The sequence below is a fragment of the Hemibagrus wyckioides genome, linkage group LG23, assembly GCF_019097595.1.
Source record: "Hemibagrus wyckioides isolate EC202008001 linkage group LG23, SWU_Hwy_1.0, whole genome shotgun sequence".
NCBI classification, from domain to species: Eukaryota; Metazoa; Chordata; class Actinopteri; order Siluriformes; family Bagridae; genus Hemibagrus; species Hemibagrus wyckioides.
Genome location: NC_080732.1, coordinates 3,249,077 through 3,272,353, shown reverse-complemented (window position 1 = coordinate 3,272,353; position 23,277 = coordinate 3,249,077). Strand labels below are relative to the sequence as shown.

Here is a 23,277-nt window from a genome sequence, read left to right as displayed (position 1 = left end):
TGTAACACACACACACACACACAGTCAGGCAAATATATACAGTACATACATGCAAACTCACATACACACACATTCACGCAGAAAACAGACACAAACAGAATCTCAGGCAGACATACACACACACACGCACCCTGAGTTCTCTCTCCTCTTGCATGTAAGTGTTTCGTCTCTCCTGTGGCGTTCTCTCTCTCTTCTCAAACTCTTTGAGCAGCAGGAGCTCCTGGAACAGTGTGACATGTTGAAGGTCAGCCAGCTTCAGCTGTACGTCCAGCTTGCTCTTCTCACGACGCAGGAGACACAGCTGGGCATCGAAAGTGCGCACGGCCTCCTCCATCTTCATCAGAAAGGGGGTGAGAGAGTGAGAAAAGAGAACACTGAGTACATCTGGAAAACAGAGCCACAACATCTCCTTCCCTTACACACACACACACACCTGTTTTATCAGTTTGTCTTGCAGGTAAAGGTTGCGATTCTCCTCCATCTCTAATATCTCCTGCTCCACGTTGCTGAGGTTCTCCCTGGAGTGTATGCGCTCCTCCTCTGTGTGTATGCCTTCCTCCTCGGTGTGTCTCTCTTCTGAACCTGAGTCTTCAACACCGTCCTGTTGCATCATCTCCAGAACATCCTGAGACTCCTCCTGCATGTCATCCCAGCCAGTTTGTCTCATTTTGGCCCGTGCGGCGGCGTAACGTTCCAGCGTGGTGCGGCTGTACTGCAGATCCCTCTCGGGCATCTCCTCTGATGTCAGAGTGGGTGTGGTCGGTGGTGGGCGGTGCTTCTCTGGGGGGAGGAGCTTCTGAACAGCCAGCAGCTGGTGCTTGAGGGAGCGGAACCGGGAGACGAGAGCCACCTTCGAGTCACGCAGGGCTAACACCTGTGCATTCATCTGGCTTTTCCTCTGGTAGATCTGGATCATACACAAACACACACCGTCTTTGGTGTTAGGGAAACTTTAAAAAATCTTCTAAACATAAAAATTAATCTTAACTCAATTGAATTAGATGCAATTTCTGTAAAAAATGAGTTAAAGGTTTTTTCTAGAAACATATTAGTGCTTCTCTTTGTCTAAAAACAAACTGAAGAACATACTACTACACTAAAAATAATATTCAGCTACAGGGACAATGCTTTTTCAGGCTTTTCAGTCTGTGCTTGAAATAAAGTGTTTATAGGTATATTGACTCTTGATCTCTGAGTTTAGAGTTTGCTGACCTGCTCCTCCAGCTTATGCAATTGCGCTGCTTTTTTCTCCACGGTCATCCTCTTGTGCTCCGGCACTATGTAGTCCTTCGCCGTCTTCAATTTGAAGTCGCCCAGATTTTCTTTGGCCAACTGGATTGCACGGATATCTTCCGGATCCTCGTCTTTGCTGGGTTTAGCAGCGTAGCTGAACGGGACAAATAAATATGCTACAGTGATGCAGCAGGTAGATGATTCCTTTAAATGATTAATAATGGCAATTCTTCTCTACGGCTAGAACTCATTCAGGATTTTACTGCTGATGTGAGACTGTGTGTAAATGTTAAGACTCACAGTTCGTCCCATTCTCTCTTCCTCTGCTCTATCTTGGAGCGGGCTTTCTCCACTTTTTCTGCCGCCTTGCGCAGTTTCTCCGCCTGTCTGGCTGCCAGCTTGCCACCGGCTCTCTGGGACATTTTTCGCTGTAACACTGTTGCGGCAAGTAAAGCTTCCTCTGATGCAGGAGAAATGTTACACACATCATTTGCAGTGATGATTAGCTTCATCTTGACAGCTCCATTTAAATAAGTGAAGACACACACACACACATACACACTGACTTGCAATATCATTTACACACCGGCGTTCTGAACTGTGGTGACGTCAGCCTGAAAGTCTTTCTGTTCTTCAGCGCCGCACTGCTCCTGAGAGGCGGAGCTTGAACGTTGCAGGGTTGTTCCCTGTTCCTTCACCCGGTGGAGTTTTTCCGGTGGAGCTAGCAACCTGTAGGTGGAAACCTTATGATCGCTCTGGATCGCAGACACGATCACTGTGTCACACACGACTGGGTTTATGAACCTGTTGAAAAGGGATGGAGAGAGAATGAGAAATCAATTTGCCGGGCTATTTCCAATCATAGAGATTCGTGAGAAAAGAGGAGTGGCACAGCACCTATCCTGCAGCTTCTGCAGGCCGATCCGGACTCTCTCCGTCTCCCAGGCTAATTCTCTCCTCACTTCTTTCACTCTCTCAGCTGTCCTTCTCTCTATTTCCTCACGGAAACGACAATCTATCTCCAGCTCCTAAAACACATAAATAGTCATATCGTCTGCTACATGGGGAAAGGTTTGTACTTTTCGTACTGCCTCTTACAATGATGTAGCACATTAGGATGCAAACTAGCAGAGTAATGTTCCTGGTTAAAATAAAATCCATTTAAGAATAAAATAAGGGCTTACCGAGCGCTGCAGGCGGATGTGCTCTGGGAGACTCTGATTACGCTGCAGCAGGTCTTTGAAACGATTTTGCAACTCAGCAAGTGTTTTACGGCGCGCCTGCTTTTTTAATTCAGCCTCCTGAAGCATGCGATCTGACTCCTGTTTCTGCTTAGCCATCTCTAAACTACACACACACACACACAGTCAAGTTATTTCTCCCAAGGAGAATTCAATATAGTTATACTTTAATAATCTAAAATGTTTAAAAACACATTTTTAATTTCCTTTATATTTTTAATGAAATACTATTACTCAAAGTTTCTTTAATTCAGTCAATTGTGTGAAATTTTTTAATGCATTCACTTGAAGTGGCAATAATTCTGCTGCAAAAAAGTGTACAAATTGATTTTCTGTGTGTAAAGAGTTCCTGTTATCTATCACCACACACACACACACACCTGTAGGCAGCGGGGTCATCTATATCGACAGGCGCGGGCTCCGTGTCCAGGCTGAGACGTGGCGAGGGCACTTTGGCGTATCCCCTCTGTAGCGCCTCCTCCATCTCCTCCATCCCCTCCTTCTCCAACATCCTGAACGAGAAAATGTTTCCATCTGCACCGGTGCTCAGCACGAAGCGGCTGTCGTGGCTGACACGGAGCTGCCGGAGGCTTCCGTACTGGCCGTCATGAACACGGAGTGTCCAGTACGTCTGCATGTGCGCTGGCTGCAGTTCCCCAGACTGCAGAGGATATGCTCGGATGCTGCCGTCCTGCATCCCACACAGCAGCAGCTGCCTCGCTTCGCTGAGGAGGACAGAGGACAGAGGTTCAAAACACGAAAAAAAAAAATTGTGTGTGTGTGTGTGTGTGTGTGTGTATACCAGAAGCAGACAGTGAGGATGGGGTTGTGATCTGCATCTTGGACTGGAACATAAGCAAACGGCTCATCTCTCCTCTCTGACAAGTCTGTCGACTGCTGCTCCGAAAACTTACAGTGATACAGATACCCAGAGTCATAGCCTCCCTGTAAGGGGGGTGGGGGTGGGTGGGGGTGAAAGAGAGAGAGAGAGAGAGAGAGAGATGGTGAATAAAACAGGTGTTAAAAAGGTAGCAAAAGCTGTTTGTGTGTGCATTATGTGAATGTATGTGTCTGTATATGCGTGTGTGTGTGCGTGTCTGTGTGTGTGTGCGTGTGTCTGTGTGTGTGTGTGTGTGTGTCTGTGTGTGTGTGTGTGTGTGCGTGTGTGTCTGTGTGTGTGTGTGTGTACCACAGAAAGCCAGAATGCTCCAGGCTCAGCTGAGTAGAAAGCACAGTGAAGAGGACTAGGGGGATTGGGGATAAAGAGTGGTGGCAGATCCTCTTCCTCTTCCTCTTTTTCTCCCTCTCCCTCTTTTTCTCCCTCTCCCTCTTCCCCTGTAGGAGTCTGTTCCTGATCATTAATTTCCTGAAGCGTCACCTCTTTCTTTCTCTTCTCCTTCATGGCCTGTCTGCGGGCTATCTCTTCGTCCCTCTGGGTCAATACACACACAGAGGAAAAAACCCTTATAAACTTCTACATAATGCGTAATGAGCATTGTAGGTGACTTTAAGTTCTGCTGCTGACCTTAATGCGTGATTTGATGCTGTGGAAGCAGAAGTGCCTCATGGGAAGGTTCTCCAGGTGGTATGTGTTTCCTGTAGTGGGCGCATGTATGTCGGGAGCATCAACCTCCACAACATGGCCTTTCTGACATACAACTAACAGAGCGTTTCTCCCCTGTATCAAACACACACACACAAAATGTATCAGCAAAATGTATAATTACCATTTGCTGAACTTCTTCACACATACTCACATGTGACTGAGGTGTCCACTGCAGACCCTGCACCGGTCCCGGGACTGTCACGAAACCGACTGGCTCATAGCTGTCCCCCACTGAGAAGAAGAACACTGTGCCGTCCAAACTCTGCAGAGAGAGAGAGAGAGAGAGAGAGAGAGAGGAGTGTGTGTGTGTGTGTGTGTGTGTGTAAATGAGAGAGAAAGAGCGGGAAAGAGAGAAGGAGAGTGAGAGAGAGACACACAGAGACACACAAATGAGCGATTGGCACACACACACTCACAGCTATAGGATCATATAACTAAAGTAGACCACATGCACACCACAAACACACACAATAACATACCCCAGTAGCCATGATCTCCCCATTGTGACTGAAAGAGATGGCTGTCACAGATGCATTATGGGGTTTGAAGGCCTGTTTGAGATGAAGCTCTGGGAGACTGTGTGTGTTAAATCCATGGAGGCTCCGAGGTTTATAGAAATCCAAGAGACGCACCATGCCGTCCTCAAAGCCCACCACCAGGAGACCCTCACCACCACACACCTAGAGAGAAAGAGAGAGAGAGAGAGAGTCATTTTTACATTTCTATTAATCCTAAATGCATCAGAAGGCTCCCTAAGCACTAAAGCAAAATAAATGTAAAGTGATATAATGTCCACACCGTAGGAGGGGCCCAGGTGAGAGTGCTTCCTCCCTGTCTGAAATGGCTGACTGCGAGCTCCTTGTTGGAAAGGAAGTCGAAAACCCTTACAGAACCTGCAACAAAGAGGAACATTTATATAAAACTTGTATAAAAAATACTAACAATAGCCAAAAAAATCTATTAGTCTTACAGTCTAATGTGGTGGTGGCCATCAGGTGACTGAATCCAGACACATCCATTCCCTCGATTGCACCAGCGTGGAATGAGAAAAGGCGCACAGGCTCCTGGGTCTGCACACAGACACACACACACACACACACATACACACACATCACATGTGCACCAATCCAGTCTGATTGCAATAGACATACTGTATATAGGAACTCTTTGGTCAGGAGTGTCCAAACTGCAGCTCAGGACAGCTTCCTCCCCCAGGCTGTCAGACTACTGAACAATCAGGACTAACAATACACCACACATCACTGACCGGTTAACAGCTTTAGCTGTTTAGCGGTTAGCTTAACCGGTAAGCAGCGCGCTTTATAACTAGCCGGTCGTGAATGTACCGTATCTGTACACTGTACACTGCCTATGTACCTGACATTCATGCTGCTACACACATTACACTGTGACCCACTGTCCATTTCAGAAATAATATCATATAATAATTATAGCCTGCTATTAAAAGGTTAACATCAGTTATTATGCCGTTATGCCACTGTTATGTCACTGGTACACTGAGTGATAAATTGGTACACACACACACACACATGCAAAAGTCATGAGCTCTGTACTCGTCTATGATAAATACTCACTTTATTGGAGAATGATAAGTCCAGTTTCCAAATTCCTCCATTAGAATCCTGAAAACACACCAACATTTATCATATAACAACTTTTAAGCAGAGTTCATGTGCTTGTTCTAATCCAGCATGGATTTATCACGTGATTATGCGTGGTCAGTTGGCATGAAGTTAAAGTGTAAAGTAAAGTGACCTGTGCAATCCAGATCATGGAGTCCGGGATGGTGCTCCTGACCATGGAGGAAAGGCTCACGTTGCGGCCTATGATCAGCTCGCCCATGGGCTCCATCTCGAACAGTCCGCTGTCGTCCTCGCAGTCTGCTGTATTGATGGTTTCTAAATCCCAGCACTGCGACAGACATGTTAATAACAGTATTATTCATGTTACTTTAAATCACATGAGTAGATTAGATATGTATGTAAAAGTATAATGTCAATATTCTTGTATGCATAACATTTATAGAGGTTATCTGCACTGGATGTGAATTAAAGTGTATTTCCCTTCATGTGTTCAGAGTTTTTGGTTTGAGAGACAAAGAGACGCTTGTGTTTAGCATTGCTGTGCTGAAAACTTTTACAGTTTGACTGGGAATCCAGACGCACAGGCTTATTTTGTCTCTGAAGGGTAACAAGATAAGATAAGATCCACAGCAGAGGTGCAAACAATGCTGCTTGTGTTGTCGGATATAAAGCCCACTTCTTCACGTCGGGCCGTATCACATCATCCTGTTTTTTTAGTGACATAATAAAATGAGTAGTCCTATATTATAAATCTGGGATTTTAAACAAATACGTCATTGAAGAAAATTCATTTCCATTTGATGTCATTTGCTCAAAAAGGCAACCCGATACTGGATTTTTTCTGTAAATCAGGATTTTTCCAGAATAAAGCACTTTAGATTATATTTCTGAATCCTAGACGCTGTCCAATTTGTCCCACACATATGTGCCATTACATCATCCTCATGTACACATCTTTAATTAGATGAGCTCATTCTGTAATGTTCCCCCATGTGTCACGTTTATGTCAGACAGAGGTAGAATGCGGAGGCGACTCACCCTGACTGCTCCATCGGCACCCACGGTTATCAGCTCTCCCTCGTACAGTGCCAACTGCCGTATAGGCCCAGCGTGACAGGTGCGTCCGGATTTCCGTCCAATCTCGACCTTTATAAGACCTTCGTCCCACAATAGCATATTTCCCCACTCTGAACCTGAGACCACCTGATGACAAGAGAAACAAGAAGATAAGGTATATTTGTAGGTGCTCTGTGTGTGTGTGTGTGTTTGTGTTTGTGTGTAAGTATATCCATGTGGTATCCAGGAAACACACCTTCCCATCCGGGAGCTCGACATAGCCTTCTATATCTGTCAGAGGGGTCTTTCCAAACTTTCCCAGCATTCCTTGCAGCTTCAGGCCGGTGAAGGTGTCAGCCATTTTCCAGAACCTACATACAAAGCAGCAAGCAGAAATCCGTTAAACACACAACTGTACGATGTGCATTAGCATTAAAGGTGTACACATGAGCAATGAGTCAGCTCTAACTTGATGTGTCCGGAGCCGGAGGTGGTGAGCTGGTCGGGATTGTCTGATGAAAACGTGACACGGTAAACGTCCTGAGAGAAGGCTTTAGAGCGCAGCACCACCTGTTCCTGGTTCCAGTCCCACACCGTCAGCATGTAATCGGGAGCACCTCCAACGCTCGCCAGCAGTGTGCCGTCACGATTAAAGCTTACACAGCTGTATGCCTTCTCCGTGCCTCCTGTTCAACACAAGAACACAAACATGCTCATTTCAGTTATTTTTCAACCATTAACACACACACACACACACACAAGTGGTTTAATACCTCGGAGCTTACGATGGGGTTGCAGTGACGGATATTCATAAATAATGATGTCAGGATGATCGCCTTTCTCTGCCACGGCAAAATATCTCCTACTAGGATGAGGCTTCAGGTGTAGACAGAAAAAGAGTCTGGATTAACGATTCATGAAATACTTCAACACAAAAAGCAAAACAGCTGTATCACGTTTTATTATCGCTTTATAAACAGTGAAGAAAGCCTGGTCACAGAGGGTCAGAGTACCATAATGGCACCGATGCCTCCTCCACTGGTGCCGGGGATATAACGCTGCTGTTTGGTGCTGATGTCCAGAAGGACCACCATGTTTCCAGCTATGAAGGCCAGTGTGTCCTTGTCCAGCAGCTGCAGGTTTCCTCGCCGCTTGCAGTCATACCCGAACGAATGTCTGGCTTATAGTAAAGGATTGTTTCTCAGGATCGATAGATAGATAGATAGATAGATAGATAGATAGATAGATAGATAGATAGATAGATAGATAGATAGATAGATAGATGCAGGATACGAGAGTTGCAGCAGGTTCTTCGGGATGTTGGAATCAGGGTTTGTAAATGTCTCGTCCATCTCAATCTCTGAATTTAAACTCTGTTGAAAACCTACAGAAACATAAGAATATAAAATACTCACAGGTTTCATCAGACTGTAGAGCTGCTAATTACTTTCACACAAGTTTCTAAATAAACACAAAAATACATCCACTTACGTGAAAAATCCATCCACTAATGTGATAAATACATCCACACACTGACGCGCAGAATTACGGTGACGTGACGCTGACGTGGATTCAGATTCGAATTCTGTGACACGCTCATGAGAGGAAACTCAGAGTGAACTTAAGGGAGAATATACAAACCCCTGGAGCTGTAGTAACAACACAAACTACACTTTTCATCATTTTTAACCCTTTTTTTTTAAATTTATTTCATCATTTTTAAAACTTTCCTCTTATCCAATAAAAGCTATTTATAAAATGTCTTTTTCTTCAGAAACGCTTGCAGTCTGGGGTGTCTTAACCTGTTACTATAGTAACTATATGGCGGAGTGTCGCGTGCTAGGAAAAAGCATTCTGGGAAATGCAGTTCATTGTGGTTGTAGTAAACGAAGCCACAGCCTTGTCTTAAAGTTTGGAGTTGAACCAACTCGGGTGTGTAGGACAGGTGGTTTATTTAAACTTGCCGTGGAGCGCGTGGTAAACACCATTTCATAACACTATCTAAATCTATAGCTTTAGAAATCGGTTGCTAACGAGGCTAACCGAGTTTTAAACTTTACTAGGAGTTCAGCCACAACTTCCAGGAAGTGAAGAGCTTTTCGTTCCAGGCACCGTGAGTATCGCATAATCTTCAGGATATAGAAACACTAACATTAGTTGTTACATATCTATGAAGTTGTTATAATTATTTTTTTAGCATCTCAGTTTGACAAATTAACACGATTTCGTCAGGGACTGGATTGAGGTGGATTGAAGCTCGCGCTCAGACATTTGCATATATGTAAATTAGTTAAAACTCAACATTAACGTGCACGTGCAGCGCCGTAGCGTCATCGTGTGATTTACAGTGATTATATTATTAAGATTTTTTAGTTTAGACGTCTATTTTTTATGTTTTTGCTGTGTTACGGTTTTACAGACATGGTTTTCTTTCCATTCCTTTACTGATATCAGCAAATAAAGGTCAAATAGTCCAATTCATTTTTCATTCATAGATTTAAATCCTGCGCGTGAGCTGGGAATACACCCTAGATGTGAAACCAGTCCATCGCAAGGCACCACACACACACACACACACACAAACACACAAACACACACACAGCATAAGCAGTTCACATAAAGCAGAGGTGACAGGAAACCTGAAGGAATCCAGAGACATGGAGAATGAATGAAAATCCACACACAGAAAAAAACTCATTGGTGTTCCCCTGACCGCTCTCCATGACTTGTACTCCACAAGAACCAAGAAACGGGCAGGAATAATCATTACAGACCCTCTCACACCCTGGACGCTACCTTTTTAAACTACTCCTGTCTGGCAGACAGAACATTATACACCAAAACTGCTGGACATAGGAACAGTTTCTTTCTTCAGGCAATCACCCTCATGAACTGCTGACCAGCATGCTCTTTAAAAACTCGTTACACTTCACTTTACCTCTACATATACTGTATAGTAAGAAAAGTCACTCAGTACTTCATCCCCATATGTTACACACACTACTGCTGCACTACTATGCACCATCTCACATTATATACACCAATCAGGCATAACATTATGACCACCTCCCTAATATTGTGTTGGTCCCCCTTTTGCTGCCAAAACAGCCCTGACCCATCGATGCATGGATCCCTGAAGGTGTGCTGTAACTTACAGGACTTAAAGGATACTTTTGATAGACACTGACCACTGCAGACCGGGAACACCTCCACAAGAGCTGCAGTTGTGGAGATGCTCTGATCCAGTCGTCTAGCCATCACAATTTAGCCCTTGCTCAAATTCAAACTCGCTCAAATCCTTAGGCTTACCCATTTTTCCTGCTTCTAACACATCAACTTTGAGGATAAAATGTTCCCTTATAATATATCCTAATATATCCCACCCACTAACAGGTGCCATGATGAGGAGATCATCAGTCTTATTCACTTCACCTGGCACTGGTCATTATGTTATGCCTGATTGGTGTGTATATATATACATTAATAACCTGTCTCATAATCTGTATATTGTGGACTTTTTCTGTATGGCACTGTTTGTAAATTAAATGTATTGTGTAGTTATTTTATATCTGTACTTTTGTCAAACTTTCAAACATTCATTGTTTCTAACATTATTTTCCAGCTCTTTGGCCTTTCAGAAGTTGAGCCGTGTAGATGACCTCAAGGTCTGACGATGGCGTCTCACCCTCAGTCGTGCCCTGATTTAGGTGCGTACACTAAACTAAACCTGAGAATATGTACACACACTTGCAGGTTTTCTGATAGATAATCTTCGGTCTGCTGAATGCAGTGTGTGACTCGTACTCGATGTTTGTTCTCAGCTCCAGGACACAGGCAGTCGGTGAAGGCTGTGCTGTTGGCATCTCAGCAGCTCTTGGTGATGTCTCTGTATAACTTGGCGCCGCTGTTAGACTGCATCCTGGCTGCAGGTCTGCTCTCGCAGGATAACTACCATGAGGTGAAGGCGGAAAAGACGCCACAGAAGAGCGCTCGCAAGCTGCTGGATATTGTTCAGGGTCAGATGGACGAGAGTGGAGCCGCGCGCTTCCTAGAGTGTCTGCGGGAATGCAAGCAGCATTATCCGCGTCTGCGCAGCTGGCTGGCTACTGACACAGGTAGCGGAACAATAGCATAATTTCTGTATTTCTTTCTTTTTTTTATATAAAATAAAGTCCAGGATTATATCCACTATCTTCACAACATAATGTTTTTGTTTTTTTGTTTAGAGATCCAACGTGGACCCACAGGTTTGTCAATTTCTATATTCATCCAAAAGTCTGCTCAAGTCATATTAGTGGGAATCCCTCAGGGTTCAATTCTGGGTTTCAGTCACTATTTTTTCAATAGCATTAGCACACTTGCTGCGTACAAATATTTTTTATCTTCTTTTCAGTGGTTACTTTCAGACAGCAGTGCTCCTACAGGCTGTGGCATCAAACGATGCTCGAATGGTATTAAAGAGCCTAAGAAAACATTACACCACCCCCAGCAGCCTGCACTGTTGATACAAAGCAGGCTAGCTCACTGGGTGCCAAATCCTGAGCCTACCATTTACACTAATCAGGCATACCATTATGACCACCTGCCTAATATTGTGTTGGTCCCCATTTTGCTGCCAAAACAGTCCTGACCCGTCGAGGCATGGACTCCACTAGAGCCATCTGGCAGCAAAATGTTAGCAGCAGATCTTTCAAGTCCTGTAACTTGTAGGGCTTGAAGGATACTTACAGGACTTACTTTTGATAGATACTGACCATTGCAGACCAGGAACACCCCACAAGAGCTGTAGTTTTGACTAGACGACTGGATCAGAGCATCTCCATCACAATTTGGTCCTTTATCAAACTCGCTCAAATCCTTACACTTGTCCATTTTTCCTGCTTCTAACATCAACTTTGAGGACAAAATGTTGACTTGCTGCCTAATATATCCCACCTACTAACAGGTGCCATGATGAGGAGATCATCAGTCTTATTCACTTCAGTGCTCATAATCTTACGCCTAATAGGTGTATAAATACGTGAATGTATAAAAAACATGGCAATCAACTAATCTGATCTTTTCTCTCAGAGCGAAAGCTGCAGGCTCAGTTCTCGTGCCTGTGCAGCCGTCTGGGCTTCTCCGTGCTGCCTGTGTCTCTGGCTCTGTTCTCCAGCAGCGTCCTCACACAGTTCGATCTGGAGCGGATCCAGGCGGCACCGACCCCCACTGAGCAGAGCCACATCCTGCTGACCATCTGCCTTACTAAAGGAGAGACGGCCTGCAAGAGCTTTTACACGGCGCTGGACAACGAAGACCCTCAGCTCGCGGAGGATATAAACAGTACGGAGTCGTATGCAGGTAGTGGGTCAGTTCTCCTGCACAGAACAAAGTAAAACTTTAATCCACTTTATTAAGAGGTCCAGATTTACCAATATTCAAATTAGAACCTTTTTCAGTCCTAATTCAGTGTTGCCGGTTTATACTGGTATCCTGATAGGCTGCTGTATTTTATGATTCAATAACATCGGCTAGTCAAACGTCCAGCACGTCTCAGGCTAACATGCTTTTATTTTCTTTAGTCAGTAGCATGTTAAAGGATCTGGCACTGAAAAGCAGAGAGGTAAGCAGCATCGGTGTAGCAGTAGAAGAAACACGGGACACAGCAGCAGGACACCAGCCTTACTCAGGTGAACGAATATTCCCATACGTCGCTGATCCATCTTGGTGTTCCAGGTTACGATGTTAATGAATGTGTATTTATTATTTATTTATTTATTATTTTCAGGAGTGCTGCAGCAGGCGAGAGCTCAGCTAGGTGTGGCTGTAGGTGATGAGGCCAGGCTGAATGTGTGTGAGCTGGGGGTCGCAGTGGGTCTGCCATGTCGTACAGTTAAAGAGTGTCTTCTAGAGGGGGTGAGTATAGAGGACGCGGCTCAGCTGGAGGCTCTGGTGGCTCTGTTCATGGAAAAGACTCAGGACGCTGACCGGCTCCTCAGTAGACTCGCAGAAGTTGAGATTGGAAGTAAGTCGACATTATAGAGGTTCCACTTACATAATGTTCGCAGGCGAAATAAAAAACAAGTGCCTTTCTTTTCAACATGAATGTTTAACATGCTGTGTAGTGCTCTAATTCATCTACAAACTTTTGACTGATTTCTTGCTTGGATGATGTAGGAAAAAGGCTATATCCTTTATAGCATAGTTCATTTCCAAATCATTTTCTAATAACTTTAATATGTTATACTCCATGTAGTGAGCATTTATTTAGTAAATGTGTGAAAATGAGTTCAAAATCCTAGCTTGCTTTAAACATGTAAAATCAAGCAGAAACAATGCTTTGGCTATCTGTTTTTATTCATTTCCTCACTATGATTTATGTTCTCCAGGCGTGCAGCTCTCCAAGCGAGGCTGTTTGTCCCTAAAGCTCCTGCAGGAAGCTGATGCTCTCCTCCGAGGTGGGACCCACAGTAAAAGCCACACCTGGGATTATCTGCACGATCAGGGTAACCTTCACGGTGCAGACTGTGACGATTGCACATTGTTGACCATCTTCCGCTTCCTGGTGTGGGACTGCCTGTCCGAGGCCGTGGAGGAACCCAAGCTGAAGGCCAGCTGCAGTCTGCCTGCGATGCTACAGCAGCTGCATGACAGCGCTAGAGTGGACACGGCGCTAGTGCAGGAGCTGGAGCAGTGCTTGAGTGAAGGAGGAGCTGAGAACCTGCTCCAGAGCATCAGGGTTCTGGCACAGATTCTGAGGGACCTGCACCCGCTACACGCCGGTATCCATCTCTCGAGTCCTGTGGAGGGATTGTATTCCTGCTGGAGTCGGCTTCACAGGGTCACGTCTTTTCAGGGCGTGTCAGTCCGGGCCATTCGGAAAGTTCTGAACAGTGTGGTGGCTGCCTCGACGCAGCAGGACGCGACTCCTCGAGCTCGACAGTACAGAGAGGTGTGCGTTTATGTCGCACGACTGCTGGATACGATGCAAGCGGAAAGGAGCATTAGAGATTTTGCAAATTCCTCCATTGCTCAAATCACCCAGCACATCCGTCTTGTTCTCTCAGGACCTGCTTTTAACTCACAGGCCTTTGATGCAGGAATTTGGAATCGTTTGATGTGTCTGACCGAGTTCAATCCTGCGCAGCTGGGCCTGGGCCTTCTCATGCAGCTGCATCAGGAGACCCTGTCTGACCTTAAGTGCTACCTCCAGCCAGATGAGTGGCACAATTTCCACTTCATCCTCAAGTCCGTCCACATGTTCGGATCACCGCGGCTGATCTCGGTGAACAGCATTAAGGGGCCTGTGGCCATCGATGATGGTGTGGAGGTGGACTTTTATTTCAAAATATCCGAGCCAGCTTCCTTTCTGGTGCGCCTGCACTGCCGTGGTTATGAGAAAAGCAAAGGGCACTTTGAAGTTGACAAACCTTGCTGTGTGCGCATTTCCCAGCTCTGTGAGGAAGGAACGCGGGCAATCAATTGCTTAGGCGGGGAGGTTTTAGCAAAGTATGATGAGTATGACGAAATGTGGATTAGAGAAAGTGGGAGTGCATGGTGGGAGGAACTGCAGCGTATAGTGCTGGGATATTCGCTGCAGCTCCAGAAACAAGGCTGCTGTTTTATGATCACGACCTCAGAGTCAGAGTGCGAAGTGAAGTTTATCTACAGACGTGGGAGGCTGTGGGCCACGCCACAGAGAGGATGCGAGGTGATATGAGACTGCACTTTCGAGTAGTCCCACATCCTGATCAGACTGACTGTTATATTTAAAGCTTCTTTTACATGTGCACAGTTTGAACAGAACCCTGATGTCTGAACACGACTATCACCCTTGAGTGAAGTGGACTTTTGACTCTGAATCGACTCGCCTGCAGGAAGTGAATCAGAAATGTAGTGTATTTTGGGTTGCACTTTTTTTTTTTTCTGAAGCTGTGATCTGAGGCACGAACTGAGCCAGTGCACAGAGCTGCATGAGTATCATGTGTCTAGATATTTAGAGTGATGAACAAAAATACTGAGCAGTCTCTCTGTGTTCTCCATGCTCAGGTGATTTCTTTGTGTTTCTTGGTTTGTTTAAAATGTACCTATTATTCTTTCTATACCTCCTATAACCACAAAATTTTAAAGGTTCTTCAGTTTTAAAGGCTGATTCACAAAACTGCCAAAATAAATATACATCTAGATTGTTGACATTGCTGATAAGATATGGCTAAGGACTGAAAGCCAGTGATAACTCCTACGATGCTGTAAAGGGTCAAAACCCAATTATGAATTCATATCATGTACTGTTCTGATGTTCACTACGATTTTCATGAATCTCTTAAAGGGAAAGTGTTTGAATGTCTGTTTTCCTGTTACTGTATATTGTTACCATACAATAAAATGTTTTTCCAAAATTTATTGACATGTGCAAGATTAAAAACTAAAATAGAATAAAAGAATGGAAGCTGTGTGCAGATATAGCATCCCACCGGTCACTCAAGCTTTCGGACGTGAGCAGACAGCGCAAACCAGCCTTCTCCTTTCAGTTTATCCACCTGCACCGAACACAAACATGATGATAGACGTCATCATCATCTTGGATCATGACTTTACCCCTTATAGTAATTGCATTTTAAGTTTATTTTTCTAAAACGTCAGCACCTTTCTTTGCATGAAGAATAAATAAAATGGCTGTGGAATTCAGTGAAAGGCACAGAATGTCATTATAACAGTTGATAGCATTCTCCTGTGACCTCAGGATTGAGAATGTGTGTGTGTGTATATGTGTGTGTGTGTGTGTATATGAGTTGTGGTCATGCATGTACCTGTGTACTGGAGTGCTTTTGTCTTCCCTCTACATTTTGTGGTGAAACTGCTTCAGCTGACCTGCAGAACAATAAAAAGGTTTAAAACCCTGAGCTGCTACAGAGAAGCGTAGTGCTGAGCTTCGTCTTAAAACACAAGCAGATTCATTAGTGTGCACCTTCTGCTGTTTGTCCTGGAGTGAGAGGGCTGAGCTTGTTCAGGTACAGACACGCACACTTCAGGAGTCCGCCTTCCAGTAACTGCAAGAAGAACAGATAAATGATTCTATTTGTTATAATAAAAAAATGACGTTAACCTGGAGCTGTGAAACACACACACACACCTGTGTGAGGACTGGTGGACTGTAGGGGTATGGGGGAGATGGATGGAGAGGCGCTGTGAGATGTGGTCTGTCTCTGCTGATCGATAAGCTCCAGCAGTTTGGCCCTGGCTGCTGCACTCTGTCTGTTCAGCTCCTGAAGCCTGTCCTCCATGAGCCTCACTGAATCATCCACACCCTGCCAAAATAAACACACACACACCTCTGACTTTAGTTTTAGACATGTTAATACAAATACTAAGTGGATTAAGCTTGTGAAAAGCATAATCCACATTACTTAAGTAAAAAAAATTCCCTGCTCAAGGGAACATCTTGATGTGTGAACAATGAAATAAATTTAAGGCAATGGAACCGACAATTATCAATAACACCCTCCAGATATCCTCCAGTTTTTAGGCAGACCATTTACAGTTAATTAAAATGTTACTATTGTTAAAAAATATTATTATACTATATAATTATGTAAAAAAAAAATATATATATATCTATATATATATATCTATATATCTATATATATATATATATATATATATATATATATATATATATATAGTCACATGGCATGATTTTTCACCAGTCTTTCTAATAACAGACAACACAGCAGCAGAGCTATACACCGATCAGGCATAACAATATGAACAGTGCCAGGTGTAGTGAATAAGACTGATGATCTCCCCATCATGGCACCTGTTAGTGGGTGGGATATATTAGGCAGCAAGTCAACATTTTGTCCTCAAAGTTGATGTTTTAGAAGAGCGTAAGGATTTGAGCGAGTTTGGGTTTGAGCAAGGGCCAAATTGTGATGGCTAGACCACTGGATCAGAGCATCTCCAAAACTGCAGGTCTTGTGGAGGTGTTCCCGGTCTGCAGTGGTCAGTATCTATCAAAAGTGGGCCAAGAAAGGAACAGTGGTGACCCGGCGACAGGGTCATGAGTGGACAAATCTTATTGATGCACGTGGGGAGCAAAGGCTGTGTGATCCGATCCAACAGACGAGCTACTGTTGCTCAAACTGCTGAAGAAGTTAATGCTGGTTCTGATAGAAAGGGGTCAGAATACACAGTGCAGGACGGGACAGGGCTGTTTTGGGAGCAAAAGGGGGACAGACACAATATTAGGCAGGTGATTATAATGTTATGCCTAGTCGGTGTATTATGCACTACATTTTGTTAGAGCCTTGGAATGAACAGAAAAAAAGACATTATCGTACCCCTGATTTGAGTGCAGTTTGGGAAAAATAATAATTATGTACATCACACTAAATATTTGTAAGCATTAACGCTAAACAAGTTTACAATACTCAGAAATGTCACCTGTTGTGTGGGCTGGGGTTCAGCAGTGGGCGATGCACCTCTGTCTGAGCGCTGTGTAGGAGAGGCATGGCTTTGCTCCAGCTGAGCCCGGATCATTGTGTTTTGACGGGTTAACTCCGCTATCTGTTCCAGCATGGCATCTTGGGATAGCTGGTTCAGCAGCGGGGCAGGACGGGGTAGAACGCTCTCGGGCAGGCTAGCAAATGAGGACGGAGTGTGCGAGATGTCCGACTCGCCTGGTGAGCCGCTGCATGGCGTGCGAGAGTCCTCAAAGTGCAAAGATCGGGCGCGTGCTGTGCGGGAGGTGAATCGTATCAATAGTCAGATTTTTTCCTGATGAATAAGTTGTCGGTTTATTTGTGCTTCATAATGAACGTTGCTTTAGAAATTTCAGCACATGGGCTGGTTCTTATACTCACCATTCGGCGGCGCTCTGCTGTCTCTCTGGTGTGGAGGAGAGAGTAGTACAGCAGGAGGGACAGGGACTGCCTCGTCTTGGTCTCTCTCAGCAGGTACGGACTGGAGGCCACGCCCTGTAAAGTAACACCCAGTAAAAATTTGCTCACCGAGTCATTTTCATCGTTCACACATGAAAGACGTATATACGTTTATTTAACATGTAGAAACTAATTGTAGAAGTGATCATAGCATTGGTCTGAGGATGTTTTTGAGCCAATCCTTTGAATATAAAGCATTAGATCTAATTTATATAGAATTGAGAAACTCAAATTTAAAAACCTGATGTAAGCTACTCGTACATGCAGTAGCTAATACTAACGTGTGTGGTAGCCCATACTTGGTGCTTTTTCCTCTTCACCCTGTGTGTCTCGGTCTTTTCCCAGCTCTCCCATTGCAAGGATCACCATGTCCAGCCGCTGTTCGAGCTCAGACATCCGCTCCTGCAGATTCGCCTGTACGAGAACACAGTAAAGCTCAGGCTTAGCTTAACTGGACAATTCAGAATACAGAGTTTATGGCTGTAAAAGTGCAATGCGAGCACAAAAACTGAGTAGTTCTGGAGAACAGCTGACCTTTAGGGCAGCACTTTCCTCTCTTAGTGTGAGACACTCTGCTGTGAGGGCATCAATCAGGCTTCTCTGCTCCTTCATCTCCTCTTCCATCCTCCGCCTTACATGTGCCTCCTCGTCCCTCTGAGAGAACAAGCACATGGAACACTCAGCAAAAATAAGCGATCATACTGTAAAGCCTTGTGTGTTCAGTGCCGATGTGTGCTTCCTCACCTTTCTCAGATGACCGACGATGCGCCCTAAAGTACCAACTAGAGACACAGAGAAGCCGGTAAGGCCGCGGCCAGGCTGAAGCTCGGATTGCTCAGAGGGTCCGAAAAGATCCTTTGGCTCCAAGCAGTCCAGTTCAGTCTCCACCTGAGCCAGCATGTCCTGCAGCATCTCCAGGCTCGAATGGTTAGCGGTGTGAGAGCTAAAGCCTGAGGCTTCAGGAGAGCGCCCTCTGGTGGTTCCGAAAGACCTGCCCTTTCCACCTGAAAGACAAATGGCAGAATGTTTAAAAAAATTACATTTATTTAAGATCTTCTCTGTCACCATTTAGCATACATTTGTGCAACATTACCAGAATGAGAGGGAGACGGTTCAGGATTGAGGACCTGATTGATGAGAGCTGTGGACTGGTCTGCCTCTGACTGAGGCTGCCTCGACTTTATCCGCTGCACAGCCACAGTTGCGTTCAGAGCTTTCCAGAACAATCCAAAAAAAATAATAAAAGAAAGATGTGTGAAACAATCTCAGGGACTTCAATAAGATTCTAACAGGAAGTGTCTTTACCTGCATGGCTGTCTGAACTTGTTGTATTGCAGGGAGTCTGAGGCAGGTTCTGCTGCTGTGGTTGCTGAGCTGTTCTCCAAACAGGAGGCTTTGCTTTACACGTTTTTCTCTTCGGCCTACTAAACAGTACACAAGGCTGATTAGCTAATGGCCAGACAAGTCCTCTCTTATTAATCTGTAATAACAACAAGCTTATTAACAGGGAGGATAATTAATGATGAATAGCAACCTGCACGTTTCACTGTCGAAGCTGACCGAGACGTCCTGAAGATCTTCTCCATGCTCCACTGGAGAATCATCCACTTCATTTAAAGCCTGAAGAAAGAAGATTTCACATCATGGCATTCACCTGTGTAGTTAAGACTTGTCCAAAAAAAAAAAAAAAGGACACCCCTGAATTAATGCAGTGCCTAAGGATAGTTTTCCGTAACAAGACGTTTATTTAGCATTCATGGAACAAATCTCTAGCCTCACTGTTTAGCTGTCAGAGGTAAAAACTGAACTTTTACATTTCTTAAGTGCTTTTCTCTAACAAGCAGTAGTTTTTTGTCATACACTTCATGAGAGAGAAACGAGAGGCTAGTAACAGAATGGTCCTTTGCAGCTGCTATAACAATGTTCCACAGCATTTAACATAATAATTTGACAAAACGTAAACAAATGGGACAATTTTACTCTTGTCAAACTTCTGAGGAATAAGGGGAATAAAACACTCCAGGAGGCAAAAAGTTTTACACTTCACTTCCTGTCCTTGATTATTTTCCTACAGCAGGATAAACACAGAGCTTCACATGTACATTTCTGGCATTTAGCAGACACCCTTATCTAGAGCAACTTACAATTTCAACTCATTTTAAACAACTGAGCAATTCAGGGTTAAGGGCCTTGCTCAAGGGCCCAAAGGTGGCAGTTTCATGGAGCTGGGACTCAAACTCACAACCTTCTGATCAGCAGTCCAAAGCCTTAACCACAACAGTACCTGTTGGTCCATCATTGACTGGCTGAGCAGTGACAGCTGGGTTGGTGGATCCGGTTTCTGCAGCACAGGAAGCTCAGAGTCCGACTCACAGTCAGGTGCCATGGTAACACTCGGAAAACCTGGAACAAAACCACACACCAGACAGACAATGTTAAAGGCACAAACCCCGAACACATTAGAAAGTATGGTTAGGAAAATACTGTACCTTTCTGTCTGCGAGGTGCATCACCGAACAGATCTTTCACCACCGCTAGTGCTCTGTCTGACCGCGCAAGAACATCCTGTAGCTCATAGTGATCTGAGAACACCTACATGAACATAGACATTCCTCATGTATTTATCAGTGTGTTGTAAAAGAATGGGGATGTGGTAGCTTAGTGGTTAAGGTGTTGGACTACTGATTGAGAGTTTCAATCCCAGTTCCACCAAGCTGCCACTGCTAGGCCCCTGAGCAAAGCCCTTATCCCTCAGCTGTATAAAATGAGTTGCTCTGGATAAAGGCATCTGCCAAATGCCAGAAATGTAATGTAACCTAGAAAGTAGACAGTGGCTGTTTAAATCATCTCTTTCAGTGATGAGAAGATTATTAAGACCTTTTTTGCACCTATTATCTGACTAAAGTGCCAGAAGAGGGTCGGACTTGCATTCCAAGGTCAAATCAGACAAGTCAAATTGTATATAAAGGCCAATATTTGTGATTCTTCTTCTTTTTCTGTGTGTGTGTTTGTGTACCTCTCTGAATAACCTCAGTCTAGTCTGGTCTAGTCCAGGAGGGCTGGTTTCCCTGGGCTTTCTCTTTTTCAGCATTTTCTCCCTGAGTTCCCACTGTGCAGCAGCTCTGTTGCGAGATCGGTGCATGTCATGACGCCTGGACTGAAAAAAGAAACGAGTTTTAACTAACAAAATAATTGCCAAAAGTTTTGGGACACCCCTTTAAATCATTGAATTCAGGTGTTGTTTCTCAGGGGTTGGACTCGGCCCCTTAGTTCCAGTGAAAGGAACTCTTAATGCTTCAGCTTCATACCAAGACATTTTGGACAATTTCATGCTCCCAACTTTGTGGGAACAATTTGGGGATGACCCCTTCCTGTTCCAACATCACTGTACACCAGTGCACAAAGCAAGGTCCATGAAGAGATGGATGAGTGAGTTTGGTGTGGAGGAACTTGACTGGCCTGCACAGAGTCCTGACCTCAACCTGATAGAACACCTTTGGGATGAATTAGAGCGGAGACTGCGATCTAGGCCAAAACTGAGACATCTGCCTTTACATGCACATGAACGTAATATGGAGTTGTCCCACCCTGTACAGCTATAACAGCTTCAACTCTTCTGGGAAGGCTTTCCACAAGGTTTAGGAGTGTGTTTATGGGAATTTCTGACCATTCCATTAGAAGAGCATTTATGAGGTCAGGCACTGACGTTGAACGAGAAGGCCTGGCTCACGGTCTCCTCTCTAATTCATCCCAAAGGTGTTCTATCAAGTTCCTCCACACCAAACTCACTCATCCATGTCTTTATGGACCTTGCTTTGTGCACTGGTGTGCAGTCATGTTGGAACAGGAAGGGGTCATCCCCAAACTGTTCCCATGAAATTGTCCAAAAATGTCTTGGTATGAAGCTGAAGCATTAAGGTTTCTTCTGGTCAGGGTTATAGTGGCTATCCTGGGAATACTGGACACGAGGTCTGACTACATCATGGATGTATTCTTAGTTCCTTTCACCTGAACTAAGAGGCCGAGCCGGACCCCTGAATTCAATGATTTGGAGGGGTGTCCCAAAACTTTTGGCAATATCGTGTACATAACAACAGAGTAAACTTGAAGGACCAGAAGGGACTTTTACCAATTCCTCAGTCGTAGACTTGTGCACTGACAGGTCATTAACTGTGCTCTGAATAACGAAAAGAACCAGAATGAGCAAAAATAACCATTAGACATTTTATATACTTATAATTGAGGGGAAAAAAACATTAACTTACCACCCATTCTTTCTTGGGAACTGACCCTTTCTTCGTTCGCACTGGCCTTCGGTTAATCCGTACAAACGACATGTCTTCACAACAACAGTTAATAACGTGTTATATCTATAAAATCAACATGTTTTGTAATATAGAAAGATTAAGATAGTTCTGAAAAGGATAAAGTTACACGACAATTAAAGACATTACTTAAGAGACCGAATCTAAAGACCTAACCAAGAAGCGCGAGACTGTCAGCTAGCTACCAGTGCTAAAGAGCTTCTTACTTTTTAAGCTGATTAGCTATAAAGCTAGCTAATGCAATAGAGTAAAAATAAAGAAAACTAACAACTAGCAAAAAAAATAATAAAGATCAAATTGTTTATATTCACCTGTCCGGCTATTAAAGGAAGTCGGTTGGGTTTAGTTGCTATGAGCTGATGGTGAAGTACGCTGCAGATTTTTTTAAAATCCACCGCCGAACAGCGCGCGCTTCAACACAAAAGTCCTCAACGGCCACTTGTTAGCAACATTAGCTTCAAATATTGTCCAAACATTATTTCTTTAAATTTATCTTATAAAATTTGTATTAAAATGGCCTTTGACATTGGAAACAGCTGTACAACATTTTACAGCATTGATTCTTCAGGAAAATTGTATTTATTAGGGGTCATAAAGCATTTTATTTATGACCTCCAAACTAATATTTATCTGCTACTTGTTATTTATTTATTTATTTATTTATTTATTTATTTATTTATTTATTTATTTATTTATTTAAACTTAATTTTGTCAATTTAATTCCTGGTCCAGCATGTTTAAAAAATATATAGTTTATTTATAGTTTAATAATAAATATAAAATCGTAAAAATAATGCTGGAATATTATTTCCACCAATGGAGCTAAATTACAAAACCAAAGAATATGTTTTACTGACCACTGGGTGGGTCAGGACCCCATTTTGAGATCCACTGCTGTGCACAACTCTACACACAACATGTCTAAAATAAACTGTATTCATTTATTCAAGATTCAATGAAGAAATCATGTGAACTTTTACAATAGTGAACTTTCAGAATGGGGTCCTGACATACCCAATGGTCCTTAAAATATATTCTTGTTTTTATATTTTAGTTATATTGGTGGAAATAATAATCCAGCATTATTATTAATATGTTAAATAAATGATTACGCTCTTACGGTTCTAGACATGTTTGAACAGTCTAACCCTAACCCAGGTCATTCTGAAACTAAATATAACTTATAATTTCACCTCTATGTGGATATTGGAATACTTTAACAGCTGTAAGTCCATATTAAGCAGCAGTTCAGTTTTCAAGTCTGCACTGATTTTACGTTTGTCCATCAGGTGG

General features: G+C 43.7%; 3 protein-coding genes across 10 annotated transcripts in view; 1 reads left to right on the top strand and 2 right to left on the bottom strand.

The window, feature by feature from the left end:
• Positions 1 to 15,502, bottom strand: part of LOC131344347 (cilia- and flagella-associated protein 44-like) — an 18,965-nt gene extending 3,463 nt beyond the window's left edge. Inside the window, exons 1-24 of one of the 2 annotated variants that reach the window (XM_058376582.1) lie at positions 15,194 to 15,502; positions 8,034 to 8,124; positions 7,754 to 7,916; positions 7,514 to 7,616; positions 7,210 to 7,426; positions 6,997 to 7,111; positions 6,723 to 6,887; positions 5,857 to 6,012; positions 5,676 to 5,723; positions 5,051 to 5,150; positions 4,879 to 4,973; positions 4,560 to 4,760; positions 4,232 to 4,342; positions 4,000 to 4,152; positions 3,664 to 3,906; positions 3,277 to 3,419; positions 2,855 to 3,199; positions 2,418 to 2,580; positions 2,131 to 2,261; positions 1,820 to 2,037; positions 1,534 to 1,693; positions 1,213 to 1,387; positions 434 to 907; positions 131 to 334 (exon numbers count right to left, since the gene is read on the bottom strand). In XM_058376582.1, the coding sequence (XP_058232565.1) occupies positions 131 to 334; positions 434 to 907; positions 1,213 to 1,387; positions 1,534 to 1,693; positions 1,820 to 2,037; positions 2,131 to 2,261; positions 2,418 to 2,580; positions 2,855 to 3,199; positions 3,277 to 3,419; positions 3,664 to 3,906; positions 4,000 to 4,152; positions 4,232 to 4,342; positions 4,560 to 4,760; positions 4,879 to 4,973; positions 5,051 to 5,150; positions 5,676 to 5,723; positions 5,857 to 6,012; positions 6,723 to 6,887; positions 6,997 to 7,111; positions 7,210 to 7,426; positions 7,514 to 7,616; positions 7,754 to 7,916; positions 8,034 to 8,092 (3,942 nt within the window). In that variant the 5' untranslated portion in view covers positions 8,093 to 8,124; positions 15,194 to 15,502. Of the gene's footprint in view, positions 1 to 130; positions 335 to 433; positions 908 to 1,212; positions 1,388 to 1,533; positions 1,694 to 1,819; positions 2,038 to 2,130; positions 2,262 to 2,417; positions 2,581 to 2,854; positions 3,200 to 3,276; positions 3,420 to 3,663; positions 3,907 to 3,999; positions 4,153 to 4,231; positions 4,343 to 4,559; positions 4,761 to 4,878; positions 4,974 to 5,050; positions 5,151 to 5,675; positions 5,724 to 5,856; positions 6,013 to 6,722; positions 6,888 to 6,996; positions 7,112 to 7,209; positions 7,427 to 7,513; positions 7,617 to 7,753; positions 7,917 to 8,033; positions 8,125 to 8,231; positions 8,387 to 15,193 lie in introns of those variants that run through there. The other variant, XM_058376581.1, reaches the window with a different exon arrangement.
• On the top strand, positions 8,604 to 14,439 carry LOC131344348 (uncharacterized). 3 transcript variants are annotated; one of them, XM_058376586.1, is made up of 10 exons: positions 8,604 to 8,717; positions 8,804 to 8,853; positions 10,134 to 10,203; positions 10,363 to 10,447; positions 10,562 to 10,855; positions 10,967 to 10,987; positions 11,811 to 12,080; positions 12,302 to 12,409; positions 12,508 to 12,744; positions 13,109 to 14,439. In XM_058376586.1, the coding sequence occupies exons 4-10, from the start codon at positions 10,414 to 10,416 to the stop codon at positions 14,437 to 14,439; spliced, it is 2,295 nt and encodes a 764-aa protein (XP_058232569.1). In that variant the 5' UTR covers positions 8,604 to 8,717; positions 8,804 to 8,853; positions 10,134 to 10,203; positions 10,363 to 10,413. The 3 variants fall into 3 exon arrangements, with proteins under 3 accessions (XP_058232569.1, XP_058232568.1, XP_058232566.1); XM_058376585.1 differs by lacking the exon at positions 10,134 to 10,203; XM_058376583.1 differs by lacking the exon at positions 10,134 to 10,203 and having other exon boundaries at positions 8,648 to 8,853.
• Positions 15,123 to 22,396, bottom strand: spice1 (spindle and centriole associated protein 1). 5 transcript variants are annotated; one of them, XM_058376587.1, is made up of 18 exons: positions 22,296 to 22,396; positions 21,925 to 21,998; positions 21,789 to 21,836; positions 20,676 to 20,816; positions 20,149 to 20,251; positions 19,944 to 20,062; positions 19,194 to 19,279; positions 18,965 to 19,083; positions 18,753 to 18,872; positions 18,404 to 18,663; positions 18,194 to 18,313; positions 17,941 to 18,073; positions 17,582 to 17,695; positions 17,163 to 17,455; positions 15,853 to 16,027; positions 15,688 to 15,769; positions 15,530 to 15,590; positions 15,123 to 15,259 (listed from the first exon to the last, which is right to left on the bottom strand). In XM_058376587.1, the coding sequence occupies exons 2-18, from the start codon at positions 21,994 to 21,996 to the stop codon at positions 15,197 to 15,199; spliced, it is 2,109 nt and encodes a 702-aa protein (XP_058232570.1). In that variant the 5' UTR covers positions 21,997 to 21,998; positions 22,296 to 22,396; the 3' UTR covers positions 15,123 to 15,196. The 5 variants fall into 5 exon arrangements, with proteins under 5 accessions (XP_058232570.1, XP_058232573.1, XP_058232572.1 ...); XM_058376590.1 differs by having other exon boundaries at positions 17,959 to 18,073; XM_058376589.1 differs by having other exon boundaries at positions 18,965 to 19,080.
• Between the last annotated feature and the right edge of the window lie 881 nt (positions 22,397 to 23,277).